This window comes from Filicampus tigris, chromosome 12 (assembly GCF_054856515.1).
Source record: "Filicampus tigris isolate MCC_2025a chromosome 12, RoL_Ftig_1.0, whole genome shotgun sequence".
Lineage (NCBI taxonomy): Eukaryota > Metazoa > Chordata > Actinopteri > Syngnathiformes > Syngnathidae > Filicampus > Filicampus tigris.
Genome location: NC_141228.1, coordinates 5,797,626 through 5,812,887, shown reverse-complemented (window position 1 = coordinate 5,812,887; position 15,262 = coordinate 5,797,626). Strand labels below are relative to the sequence as shown.

The window sequence follows — 15,262 nt, the reverse complement described above, 5'->3', positions numbered from 1 at the left end:
GATTCATTGAAGAACGCGATGAGAATTAATCATTTGTTGCAACTTCCAAATCCTTGCAACCTGCAGGTGGCGCTGTTCGAACGCGTGAGTGACAGTGGAGATTGAAGAAACCGGCATCGCGTCACCCTAATTCTCACCCCGAGGCTACATTCCTTGATTTATTCTCGATGGTAGAACGTGATTGAGACAACATATTTCATCCGCAAACCAGCAGGCAACAGATCCGGCTTTGACAGAGCGAGCAGCTCTCTCTGTCTCTCTGTCTCTCTCTCTCTCTCTCTCTCTCTCTCTCTCTCTCTCTCTCTCTCTCTCTCTCTCTCTCTCTTTGTCTACGGCATCCCTTCCAGCTCCGAAGAAGGAGAAGAAGAGGAGGGGAAGGAGAGGAGGTGCGGGGTGTACCTGACACCTACAGCCGCGCGTCGTTGTTCCTCACCCGCAAAATTACAGCAGGCTTCCAGCCTCTATCCTGGTTATCGCTCCAATAGTTCCCTTATCGGACCACATCGCTGGTTGAACGGCCGCCACACTCCTCTGGTCACTATACGACAAGTACTATTTGAAGAACTCCCGAGACGTCCAGAAATGCAGTTTCTCCCTGCCGGATTTTCTTGGACTAGGTTTGAGAAGATGCTTGTGCTGATGCTGTCTCTGCTGCCCGGTCTGACCGGGGCAGCTGGGCCTGCACCGGACAGGAGCTGCGCCGACCTGCGCCAGTTCTACACCGGGAAGGGCTTCACGTTGGCCGGAGTACCTCAAACGGAGACCTCCGGTGAGTTGAGGAGAAAAACACAACACCACACTTTTGTGTTTCTACACTTGAACAACTCTCTCTCTCTGTCTAAAAATGGTCCCTATATTGACTTAGGTGCGAGTGAGACTTCTGTGAATGATTAAAATGGTTATGGTTTGATTTATCATTTCCTATGTGAATCTGACGATTTTGTTTTATTGTCCCAAAAGACCCAGGCTGCTCATGTTGTGTAAACAGTTGATCTTGATCTCACTTTATACTTATTGTACTTAGTGTACGTACTCCCATTTCCTATTTCTCTGACAAGCTACATGGGGTTGCACCATGCACGCACGTTATTTTATTAGAATTAAGATGAGGATAATTTTGCAGGTATGAGTAAAGTAACCCATGTGTCATTAGGCATAATAATCTATTATTGAGTGTTTTTGTGGGGTATTTCACCGCATGCATGCAAAAGCAAATAACCATTTATTAAGCAGAAAAAAAAATACGTTACATTTGCTTCTTATAACGCAGTTAGAATTGCATCAGTGCGTGTGTATGCCGATGTCTCCGTGTGCTGAAGTGAACTCTAACTGTGGCATGATCTAAAACTGTGTTGTGAAATGCGCTATGTAAATAAAATTGTATTGTATTGTATTGTATTATATGTGATGCTTAACTGAGATACCACTAATATAAAACAATAACAACAACAACAACAACATCAAATTTGGGCTGATCAAGAGGGGATGTTATACCGGAGCAATTATTACTGTTTCGTTTCTATTCTCTAATCATCCAGTCAATTACCCTGCGTGTCAGATGATCAAGCAGACTGAGTACTGGTTGGTCAGCCTGTCAGTCAACCAGACATCACACACCAGAGTCACAGTTCACACATTTATATTAAATTGATTGAACTGCTAGAAGAGAACAGATAGGAAATTAGAGTGGATTTTTCCTTGAAGGTAATCATCTGTCGGCCTGGGTCTTTTATCATTTAAAGGTGGACAGCAGCAGCAGCAGCCTGGAAATAAGGAGACAAAAGACTGTGGTGTGCTTGTGTGGAAGCTTTGTGATGCAGAAGGTCATTCCCATATGTCTTGTGTGGTGGTATATGAAACAGTTTGTGTGCGTGGGTGGTTGATCCCAAGCAAGATACCAACACACAGACAAGAGGGAGGCATATAAACGCAGTTAGAATGAGTAAGTCATGGGCAGACGGACTAGGAGAGAAGGAGACTGGAGGATTGGCAGAGGGATGTACAAAGAGGGAGGGTGGGGAGAGAGAGAGAGAGAGAGAGAGAGAGAGAGAGAGAGAGAGAGAGAGAGAGAGAGAGAGAGAGAGAGAGAAAAGTGAGTCACTCAAGATCTCAGTGGGCGCTTCAGGGGTGGCCAAGGAGGAGTCCAGATACCGCTCACTCCCTTCCCCTCCATTAAAAACTCATCTTTTATTGACATCTGAAGAACACAATTCCTTAGTTCTTTAGACCATGATTCGCTCTAGTTATTTGAACGAGAGTTTTGCCTACCCACAAAATAATTGAAGCTGACAAGCAGATAGGACAGGCAGTGGAATTCCCCAAAACAGCTATGTTTGGGCTTTTTTAGTTTAGTTTTCTCAGTATTTCTGTGTCCGTCTCGTCAATGATTGTGTCCACCTGTCTGCATTGCACCCCCTTGTGTTAGCCAATCAGCTGCCTCCTACCTTGTCCAGGTGTTTCTCGTTGTCTTGTCAGTATGCTTGTATTTAAGTTCCTAGTTTTTGTTCTGTCCTTGTCGGATCATTGTCGCTGTCAGGTTGTTTTGTTTTGCCCAGTGCTATGTTTTGTTTTTTAGTGTTTCTTTGCCACTTTGAATTTTGGACTTTTCAAGATTTGTTTGTCCTCGTTTTTGTTCGTAAATATTTTCTTCAGTACCCATTGCTTCTACTGCCTCCCTGCATTTTGGTCCGCCATCCCGAAAATGTGACAAAAACATAGGCTACTCATTTTTGTAAATACTGTCCATACTCTTAAAAATAGAATTGGTTGACCATGGACTCATGATACGAACAATATTTGATGAAACTTAGCTATGGCAGACATGTCGGAAGTTCAACAGTAGGACTCTGATGTACAGACTTTTTATATTCCATATTAGCTTCCTATGTTTTTCTTTTGTTTGATATAATTTAGCTGTACAACTCGGTGGTACATCAAAAGCTTGAATGCTTACGGTACACTCTCTTACTGTCGGAATCCCTCTCATTTTCCATTTTATCTTATTTTCTCATCCCAACTGTTATTGATCAGATAGATAGATGGATAGATAGACAGACAGACAGACATACAGACCGACACTAGAGCTGCGCGATATTGGAAAAGAAACATGCAATAGGCAATATGGTTGTTGAATACAGGAAGTTGTCGATTTACAAACGAGTTCCGTTCCTACGCAGGCAATGTAACCTGAATTTCCACGCAAGTCGAATTTCACTGTTAAAGTTGAAATTTACGGCAAAATACTTCATATAAAAAAAATGAAATACATTCAAATAAAATAAAAATAAGATGCTGCACTTACCATTACTGCTGGAGTAAGCAAGATACTCCTGGTGCACAATCACGGACAAGTACTATGCACTAGCTAAGCGGAAACACAATGGTGCTGGGGACAAAATGGCGGAAGAAGACCGGGTGTCGTAAAGTTGAAAAGTCATAGGTCCAGTATGTCGTAACTCAAGGACTTCCTGTAGAGCGATATTGGTATTATTGCGATATTTAACATGAACCTAAAGAAATGACATTTTTATTATCTAATGAAAGAATTATCAGTACATTTTTTTTCATGCACCAACGTACGGAATCTTAGTGTGTTCTTAGCTAATACATTTTGATGCGGCTGTCTGATTTGTGCCGCTCATGTCAATAAAAGGGTTCCATTTACGTATCTTGGATGTTTGAGCGCACACACGGGCGTGGTAGTGAGGACTACGTGAGAGGTGACCAATCAAAACGCATCCTCCGGTCAAATGATTTGAAAATGGCAGCACCTTGCAAAGTTGTCAGCGGTCACATATTAAGAGGTTTAATCCGTCTGCGCGTGGCCAGATGTTGTGTTGTCCGATCTTGTGAATGAAACTGAAGACAGGCGAAATCAAGTTCCTCCTCATTTAATTGATGAGGTGTCATCGCCGCCATTTATAATGCCTGCTGCCCTATTTTCAAAGTCAGGCGCTCCATGTAAAGATGGGCACATCTTTATTTTCGTACCTGGCAAGTCTAGTTTGCCTGGTTTTGGCTGCGTTTTGCCTCGCTGAGTTTTCCGGTTGGTGGAGCTGGCACGCCCCCAGCGGACTTGACAATTTGGTGACAGAAAGTAGACTGTGGTTGGCATAAAATTGGGCGCATGTTTATTTTCCTGCTGCGGCAAGTATAGTTTAGTGTTTGTTTGAATCTGATAGGTAGACCGCACTATGCCTCGATAGGCGTTCCAGCGCATTTGATTTTACTCCCCTGGCGCATTTTCTGACCAAAAGTTGACTAGGTTTTAGACTAGATCTTAAAGCAAGTCTAAATTTGCAGATGGTATATCGCGATTTTGTTGGATTTCAGGTGAAGACAGACAGATTGAGCTCTGCGGATGTGTGTGGTGGATGTCATCATATTTCACTCATAAGTATGACAACAATGTGGGAAAATCCGTTTGAATCACCGAACAAATCCATCCATCCATTATCTGTACCGCTTCTCCTCACAAGGGTCGCGGGGCGTGCTGGAGCCTATCCCAGCTGTCTTTGGGCAGTAGGCGGGGGACACCCTGAACTGGTTGCCAGCCAATCGCAGGGCACACAGAGACAAACATCCGCACTCACAATCACACCTAGGGCCAATTTAGAGTATCCAATCAACTTACCATGCATGTTTTTGGAATGTGGGAGGAAACCGGAGTGCCCGGAGAAAACCCACGCAGGCACGGGGAGAACATGCAAACTCCACACAGGGAGGCCGGAGCCGGGATCGAACCCACGACCTCTGAACTGTGAGGCGGACGTGCTAACCAGTCGAACACCGTGCCGCCCACCGAACAAATCAATTAATTGAATTAATTATTGTCATTATCATCTTAAAAATAATTTTGATAGCACCCACCTGATCGTGCGGCACAAGTATGGGTGGAGGGGGGGTTGTCACAGACTGACACTATCAGGGGTGGAAGGCTGTCCCCAAGTGCCCATCCACAGTGGTCAACTTTCCATCATCCGTAGTGGAGATCCTCTTGCAGTTCCTTTTACTGTAAATTAACTTTTATTTAAACTTAATTTGTCTTTCTTTGAACTCAAAATGCCAGTCAATTTAATTTGATACACACAGAACAATCCATTGGGATTAACAGCATTTTATTTGGTTCAGTTCTATTCCAGTCAATTTCCAAGTTTCAATCCTGGGCTCCTAGCTCACCATCGACCTGGCCAATTCCGTCAGTTGAGCATACGCTCCACATCACTTCCTCACTCACTCGGCATTCCGCTCAGATAGTCGGCTCCTACAGCAAACAATCCCCCACATGTGTTACTTTCTCCTCCGCCAGCGGACAATCGCTTCCGCATTTAAGCAACTGGATTGAACGCGCTACTCACGTGAGCGCATCACAAACACGGAAGTAACCACCAGAAAACAGAGATCTTAATACAAAGAGAAGAGTAACAGAAAGCACAAATACGAAGAGAATGTACAAACAGAACACAATACAGAAAGTACAACTGGGCTATGCTTAGATACACCAAAAATAACAAAATCGAATGTGCCGATTTGAACGTTTTTAACATCGTTTTATCCAGAAAATTCGGCTACGTTTCAAAATTGCTTAATCGAGCAGCGGCCTGGTACACGGTGAGGTTTTTTCCCCGACACCTGGGAAGCTTTAACCATGTCAGGTGAAAAGGATCAAGCATGCCGTAGCTGCGGCAGCGTTAGCTTAGCGTATGGCTGTTATAGCCTGTGCATGTACAGTATGATCTGTTTGCATATTCTTAGTTTTTCATAAGCACACAATTTGTTTGCATTCACACATTAAGTAGTTTTGGTCTGTATGTGGTTAGTTGGGATGGGGTGTGTAACTGTGGGCAGAGATATGTTCTATGTGTGGTTTTCGTGTTGTGTTATGTTTATTGATTTTGTATGTTTGATCCCCTCTAAAAGAGATTATTCATGCCAAGGGGTACAGCCGTATATAATAAAAAACAAATAACAACAGTTTGATGTGTTATGCATGCATGCTCTATAGTCATGCCTTAAGAGTCCTAATCTTCGCACTCCCTACTCACATAGCCATTGTCCCACAGGTTTAATGGCATGTGAATGGAAGTCATCGTCTTTCCTGCTGTCTGCCACTTTGTCTATGTGCCTGCAAGCACATTTTACTCACGCATTGTAGCCTTCATCTGGCCAGTGGTAAAGTTGAGCTCATCTTTGTTAGTGTGTGTGGTGTGTGTTTAAAAGTCTGTGAAAGCCAATACCTCCCAAAAAGTTTCATTCCCAAGTGCATTATCTTGCAGAGAAGCACACACCCTTGTGATCAAATGACCTGCAGCAACAAAATGAAACCGTTTTGTTTCCTGCTTACTGAGAATTGGACTGGAGATTGCACTAGATTGTATTTGTTTTTTGGAGTTTGGTTTCATGAAGACAAACAAAAGAGAATGTAATTTCAATTAACATTTGAAATAATATTACAAATTTTAAGGACATTAATATATGTTTGGTAACATGTTCAATAAGACTTAAAGTGAAAGTCAATCCAAGCATATATTTTTTTCAAGAATATGTTCTATGCAACCCCACTAGTTGAAACAAGGCATTCTGATAAATATTGCGTTTGTGGAATAAGTGTTAATCCACTCGTTTTTAGCCATCTCTGGGGGCGGCCATTTTGTCAGTTCTGTCGACTGAAAATGACATCACAACTACCCAGGGCTCAGGCAACGACCAATCACGGCTCAGCTTTAGAAAACAGGCGAGCCGTGACTGGTCGTTACCTGGTGCCCTGGGTTGTTGTGGTGTCATTTTCAGTTGACAGAAATGACAAAATGGCTGCCCCCTGAGATGGCTAAAAACGGGTGGATTGTGCTGCTTAACTCATACTCCACAAACGTAATATTAATCAGAATGCCGTGTTTCAACTAGTGGGCCTGCTGGGAACATATTTTTGAAAGAAATCTGTTTGGGTTGATAATTTTGATAAAATTTAATAAGGCCTGTCAACTCAAGAGCCTGCATTTTGTTTGTTGTGATCAGTTGCAGTTCAGCAACTGGAAATAGTCCGTCCATCTAAACTTATAATTTAATTGACATTCCTACATAGTAGTAATGATCTGCCTGTTGAACATAAATTTTTAGCTTGCCAAAAGTATCTAGCAGGATTTTTAAGGATCAAAATCTCAACTCTATTTGTATTGACTACCCGTCTGAATAAATACATTGCACTGAAAAAAAGATCCCATTGGAAAGTCTGAACATATTTTGCACGCATTAAAAATTATGTTTCACCAACATGACTATGATTTTTTTTTATGCAATACTGTATTCTTGATGGTGAAAGCACAAGTGGTCGGACAGGGGGTTCTAAATTAACACCCGCTAACCTACTAAATGTGGGTTAAATTTCATTTTAGCGGGTTTGATAAAAACTTAACAGCCAATTTTGCAGGTGATGCATGAGGCAATTGTGTCAGTCAGATATACTAGTCTCGATTGGAACGGGACTCTGTTTAGCAAGTAGATTGTCTCTCTAGAGCCAAAACATTTATCAATTTGCCTACTAGGCCTATTTTGCTTTTCAAAGTTGGATGTTCTCCGCTTCAACGCAGTTCTAGCCTGACGTCTGTGAAGAGTGGAGTCGACCACCCAAGCACTTAATTCCAGTGATAAAGGCACTAGCCTTGTCAATTTTAGGTTTCCTTAGTAATTAGCTTGGCTCCTCCTTCTTTTCCCGTCATCTCTTTATGAGAATGATACTTGTCAGAAATATAGCTTATTCGCCACCATGGCGGCAATGATTACTGACTTAGGAGCAACTCCGCAACGTGTTTAGGCGCACTAGAATCCAGTTCGTTTGCTAGCTAGCTGTTGCGGCATAAGTTGCACAGAGATTCCCTCCATCTCTGTCTACCAGCGGTAGAGGATGTGAGCCAGGCAAAGCTTTTTGGGACCGTCTTGGTCCTCATCTACTTTCTTTTGGCGGCTGTCTCGGCTGTTGATTCTCAGTTTTGTTGCATTTTGATGAGGCACAAAATACTAATATTTTCTCACCTACTGTGATGCAAAACCACTTATTTTGATCCTTGCGGTGTATATCTGTGTGTGCTTGTATGTGGTTTTTTTTGGGATTTGAGTTTAATGGAAAACTAAACAGAACCAAACAGAATTACATGTCGTGTATTTAACCAAACACCAACATAACTGTCTGACAAAAGTCTGCTAACTTAATGCTGACACACAATGCAAATGGCCACAGACAAGCTGACAAAATAGCATTGATGTTGCAGTGGTATAATCAGGGGTGCACATACAGTAAGTGGTGAACATGCGCACATGCGTGCTGAAAATATTAAATTGCGTACCAGATTCAAGTCTGTCACTGTGCATTTGTGTACTGAGCATTTTTTTTTTTTAAAGAGCACAGCAGTGGACGAGGCTCGAGGTGCAATGCGTTGCCTGAATGGAAGCGAAAGGAAGACATGCGCTTGTTTTAAATCCAGCCGCTCCCGTTCCACACAAAACTGTTTCGCCCGTCGCCCCGCCGTCATGAGCTGAAAGAACAGCATGAAATGAGAGCACCTGTGAGAGAGAACAAATTATCCAATGACAAAACATTATTTCTCTGAGGTGGGCCGGAGGTATTTGCGTCTGTATTCGGCTGACAAAAAATTGACATTTGAACAACTATTAGATAGTGAAGTGAATGAATTATGACAGCAAAATGGTCGTAAACCGATGCGTGTACAAGTAGTATAGTACTATGTTTGTAAAGACAGCTTTGCATATTTACAGTATATGGCTCCCTTAGACTTAAATTAACGGACTAGTGCAGGAGGTTGACGAGCTAACCACAACCCACCCGTGCTGTTTTCGTTTATTAACATGACAGTTAATCAGTAAACATGAATGACATGGCAGGACCATCATTTGAAATGTTAGCTTTCGTCTCCTTTTGGAAAGGAGCTCTTCAAGTACAGAGGTGGATGAGGTGGTTGGGGTAGTGCGCTCACCTTCTATTTTGGTACAGACCGTACTTCATCAGTAAATGTCATGCACTGTGGTTTGTAATTTTAAGGCAAGCGCATGTGGACAGTCTCCTTAGTGGTTATCTACACCCAAGTTCAGAGTGTGCATGGAGTCGCCACAGTGCCCTACTTTCCATTTCGCTAACCTTTGTACTCCCTCGAGCTAGTGCAGAGATACTCACACTGCTCACTGTAAGGATGAAGCATGGTGACTCGAGGGATCCTCCAAAAAAGTATATATGTTATATTTTTTATTGTTAAATGGTACATAAGGGCAATTGTAAATTAAAACTACTTTTAAAATGTATACTAATTTAATCCATGTCTTTGCTACAAACAAATGCATGTTGCGTACTTTGTGGTGTAGCTACATTCCAATCCCACTTCTTGTATCAGTGCTATTGAATTACTGTATTGTTAGGTTGCTCATACCAATTGAGCAACCACTTGAGTCATTGGCATAAGAGACCAAGGTGGCTGGAGAGCCATAATCAACAAAAAATGACATATGACACAGTGTTGCTTTAAATGAGGCCACTGAGCCCTTCTTGGTTTTAGCGGCATATTTGCCCCACTAAGCTGGTTAAGTCGCTAATGTTTGAGTTTCTGCAGGCTGAAAGAATTTCCAAATTTAAGCCAGATGAAGTTCAGAACAATATATTATATTGTAACAACCTGAACCAATCAGGCAATTTTTACACTACAAAATGAATTGGTAAAGTCACAGTAAATAACAAGAAAGAGTACAAAGTTGAATGTACTATCATCTTAATTGTCTTTATGATTAGTTCGTACATAAAGAATTCAAGCTGTAAGTGAAATATGGTTATTATAAGAGCAGCAGCTTGCTGCTGTGATTGGCCGCGATTTACATATTATCCGATTAGTCGACTAATTGCGACTACTGTTGGTGATTAGTCGACTAGCAAAATAGCCATTTGCGGCAGCCCTAATTCAGTATGATATTCTCCCTCTTATTACATTCTTTGTAAAGTTTGTTTACAGTTAAAAATGATTACATGTGACATTTTTGCATGTTCTCCCCGTGCCTGCGTGGGTCTCTGGTTTCCTCCCACATTCCATAAACATGCATGGTTGGTTAACTGAACACTCTAAATTGTCCCTAGGTGTGATTGTGAGAGTGAATGGTTGTTAGTCTATTTGTGGCCTGCAATTGGCTGGGGACCAGTTTTGGGTGTAACCCGCCAACCGCCCGAAGACACCTCAGATCTGCTCCAGCACGCCCGCAACCCTTGTGAGGAGAAGCGGTTCAGATAATGGATGGATGGATGGATTATTACATGAATATTTGTATACAAAGCTGTGCAGTTGTCGTGGGAAAAATTTCAGCTGGTGTTGCAGTTCATAATTATTTCCTTCAAATCTATTTGGAGTAATTAAAGAAGCGTTAGAGAAAAGAAAGAAATTAAGAACTGCGGTTTTGGAAACTGCACTGTTATTGCACTGGAATTTGTATTTAGACAATGCTGTCGCCTTTACCCCGGAGCCCTTTTTATTTAATCATTAAAATTGCATGTCAAGAGATCCTCTTTACGCTGCTATGTAGTAAATAATGAACGATGATTTGCCACTGCATACTATGTTGATCTGTCTGTGATTTTAAAGCCCACATGGGGAGGCCTATAGTGAAACACATTGCTATGATAATACAGACTGGAAGTGCATCAGCGGTTTCTATTTGTTCCTGTTTAAGAAACTCAACTATGTAGTGTCTCATTTTTACTTTCTGGCTGTCATACTTGTAAATATTATTTTTATGGCACACTCAGATATTGAATGAATGAATGAATAGTTTATTTTCGGTTGTACGCATAATACAAAAAGAAAAATACACAAATCATTTCAAATATCATTTGACAACCGAAAAAAGGAATGGGCTGAAGCACCAGGCTTATTATTGCCTATCCTATACTGTCCCATGAATCACCTAGAATTTCAATAGAACAAGATAAATAAATACTATACACATTTTAATCTCTAATTTTACATGTTATCAATGGCCCTATACACAATTATTTTACATTTGACTTTTTTTCTTAAACCTCAACAAAGAACAACACAGCTTCAACGCATCATCAAGTCCATTCCACAATTACACCCCCAAAACTGAAACGCATCTGTATTTTATGTTGGTCCTTACTTTACATACCGTTATTTCAAACATAAATAAACCTCTTAAATGATAATTTACCGGTATTAAATTGAAAAAGGTCTGAATACCAAGAGGTAGGCTTTTATTGAGCTCATATCGTGCAATACCCAATATTCCCCACTACTGTAATACCGTGCAATACTCAACATTCCCCACTACTGTTAGTCTAGTTTTATTTTTATCCAATGCTGTTCCTTACATTTCACTACAGCACTGCAGCACTGTCACTTCCTCTGTACTATGTACAGGGCAAAATGAGTGTTCCTCATACTTTTTATGTCGATGTATGTTGGTGTATATATACATGTGTATATACACATGTTACTGCGTATATTTACGTAGGTTTGATCCTGAATGTTTGCCGTCAATGTTATACATTAATGGCTACATTATGCCGCCGTCCTCGTGTGACCTATATCTTTGCTGCTGTAACACTGAAAATTTCCCCACTGTGGCATCAATAAATTCATTCTTATCTTATCTTATCTTATTTATGACACGAAAAGGGATTCCCAATGTCTTCAGATACACAATATCCATGAATTTTAAAATAACAGATCCTCTGAATAATTGATTAGTTGATTCTCTAAAGCCAACCGTGTTAATCATTCTAATAGCCTTTTTTTGTAATTTAATAATAGCATCTATATTTGTTTTATATACATTTCCCCAAATTTCAGCACAATATGTCAGGTGAGGCAACACAAGAGAAGAATACAATACTTGAGAGCTTTCTTGTTTAACAAATCTTTTACTTTGTAGAGAACAGTCACTGATTTCGCCAGTTTACGTTTAGTGTGTTCTATTTGTGGCTTCCAACACAGTTTATGATCAATAATTACTCCCAAAACTTTATTTCAGTGACTCTCTCAATTACAATACCATTTAAATTTAGTTTTATGCCATAGTTAAGGTGCATACCACCAAACACCATAAAATTTGTTTTATTTTCATTTAATGATAACTTATTACAATCAAACCATTTTTTGAATGCAATCAATTCCTTTTATACAGTTTGTATTAGTTGCTCCATGTTATTCCCTGCGCAAAATACATTTGTATCATCAGCAAAAATTACACATCTTAATATATTTGAGACAGTGGTGATATCATTTAAGTAAATTATAAACAATTTAGGTCCTAATACCGATCCCTGTGGAATACCACATGTTACTCTTCTCAGGTGTGAATCAGTATTATTGATTTTTACATATTGAAACCTATTACTTAAATAACTGCATAACCATTTAAATGCTACACCTCTTATGCCATATTGTTCACATTTCTGCAGAAGTAATGAGTGATCAATAGCATCAAATGCTTTGCGTAGATCAATAAATACACCCACAGCATATTGTTTTTTATTAATTATAGTAGCTATATTTTCTGCAAATTCCAGCACTGCTAGAGATGTTGATCACTTGTTTCTGAAGCCATACTGGTTGTCATTTAGTAACTCATATTTTTCAACAAAGACATCTAGTCTTTCTACAAAAAGTTTTTCAAGTATTTTAGAAAACTGAGGTAACAAAGAAACAGGTCTGTAATTTGACACAATATGCTTATCGCCATTTTTATGAATTGGAATCACTTTTGCTATTTTCATTTTATCAGGAAAAATACCTGTTAAAAAAAGATTTGTTACAAATATAGGTAATTGTGTTCAATCACACAATTAATCACTTCTTTTATAAGTGTCATATCAACATTGTTAGTATCAAATGATTTTTTGTTCTTGAACTTTCTGACAATTTCGAGCACATCACTCGAACAGACTCCTCCAAGAAACGTAGAATTACAATTATTAAAAGCACAATCAAAAGTTGTAACTTCATCTTTCGGCAAGTCAATCGAACTTGCCAAACCGGACCTATATTGACAAAAAAATAATTAAATTCATTAACAATCTCTACTTTATCATCAATGATAAAATAGTCCTTTTTAACAATTTTAGTTGGAAAATTTCTATTATGGCGATTTTTAAGTAGCTCATTAAGAACACTCCAAGTAGCTTTGATGATTTTTTTTTTTTATATATCTTTGCAGTCACTGGTCATAATAATCTTTCTTTTGTTGGCTCAAAATATTTCTTATACTTGTCTTCCTTTTCCTTTGTTCGATATTTCATAAATTCCCTATATAGGCTATTTTTCTTTTTACAAGCTCTTTTCAAACCTTTTGTTAACCATGGTTTCCCCTTTTTCATAGACTTTTTTCTACATTCTTTGAAAGGACAGTGTTTGTCATACATTGTAACAAATGTTTCCAAAATATTCCATATTGATACTGTAATTTGAGAACAAATTTCAATAAAATAAATATAATTGCATGTGAATAAGACTTCATCACCCGAATTGTATGAATACAATCTGAAAATACTCAATCATGTACTACACCGGAGAGGTGTTGAAAGGACCCATTTGAAAATGAGGTGATATATTTCAATGGGCTATTCTTGAAATAAATAAATAAATAAATAAATAAATATATAAATGTGCCCATTTTTGTATTCACTCCCATAACATTGCTGACTTCATCTATCCAACAATCTGGTTTGGTCATCACTTATTTTCTTTTCTAATAGTATGATGAAACAGTCTGTTGGTGAATGCCTTGCAAACTTGCCAATTTAGTGTATGATGGTATTGGATAAAAAGCACTGCTTATCGCAAAATTTACACATCTAAATTTAACATATAACAGATAACATTGCGAGACAGCCTGAGTCACAAAATTACAGGACAATAATCTGACAAATCTAACAATCAAAATAGTTTGAAGCTGCTTGTGGTCCTCCGAATATTAACATACAGTACATTGACAGGGAGATCTGGTTGTCACAAATATAACAGCAGCTGCTGTCAATACGAGTGTACAAAGGTAGCTCCTGTTGGTTCATTGGATTGGTACTTTTTTGCGGTATATTGCTTTTCACTTCATTCCCTACTACCACAGAAATTAATCTTAAATAGGAAGTCAACCCAAACATATTTTTTCCCCAGAATATTTTCTATGTATGCCCACTAGTTGAAATACAGCATTCTGATTAATATTGCGTTTGTGGAATATAAATTAAGCAGCAAAATGCACCCACTTTTAGCCATCTCAGGGGGCGGCCATTTTGTCATTTCTGTCGTCTGAAGATGACAGCGAAGTTCCCCAGGGTTTCTGAAGCTGAGTCATGATTGATTATCTGGCTGGTCGTTATCTGAGCCCTGAGCAACTTCGATCTTCAGTCGACAGAAGTGACAAAATGGCCGCAGCCTCAGCTAGTAAAGACAGGTGGATTTCTCATATTCCACAAACGCAATATTAATCAGAATGCCGTGTTTAGACTAGTGGGCCTGCATAGAACATATTCTGTAAGAAAATGGTTTGGGTTGACTCCTTTAAACAACTGCATTGCCACATAATACTTATGGTGCAAATACTTTAGCAATAGGAAGGGTCAGACGAGCCCACTGTGTGAATCAGTCATGCAGTGAAGTTGATCTGCAATGTTAAGTCTTTCTGTTTAGGCTTCAGTCCAAGCCCTTTAGTTGAAGTAGCTGTGATCAGGCAGTTACTGTGCATTTCAACATATTTCTCTAACTGGGAATGGCTGCCCTTATATTGTGACCCTAATGTTCCTCTTGTCCAAGAGATTTGATGCACCTCGAATGCGAAAGAGCAACGATGAGCACTCGCTTCTTATGTGCCCTTGCATGCTCTTACCGCACATATTCTCATGCCCACCACGCCCAATCAAGTGCTAAACTTGTGGCAAATATGCTTGTGAATTGCTCAGTGACACACCCATAAACCAACATTTTATTTGCCACCTTTCCATCACCAGGAGCATTTTCAGCACTGTTGGATTAAGGCCTGATGTCTAATCTCCTGCTAATCCCCATCAGTTAATCTATGTGTGAGCAGTTTCTAGTTCACAACCTGGCATCTAACACATGCTGAATTTGCAACAGAATAGACATGCTTATTACTTTTCACAGTTTTGGTCTTTAAGTGCAACGTATGTATTTACACAAAGCAATGCCTGTTATTGGAATACTTTTATTTGCACAGTTGCTGCTAACAGTATGCTGCTAAT

The 15,262-nt window shown here is 39.7% G+C and overlaps 1 protein-coding gene across 1 annotated transcript in view; it reads left to right on the top strand.

The window, feature by feature from the left end:
• Nucleotides 1–365: 365 nt before the first annotated feature.
• Nucleotides 366–15,262, top strand: part of LOC147138147 (glypican-1-like) — a 40,757-nt gene continuing 25,860 nt past the window's right edge. The window contains exon 1 of the mRNA XM_086048175.1: nt 366–769. Coding sequence (XP_085904301.1) covers nt 583–769 — 187 coding nt within the window. The 5' untranslated portion in view covers nt 366–582. The remainder of the gene's footprint in view (nt 770–15,262) is intronic.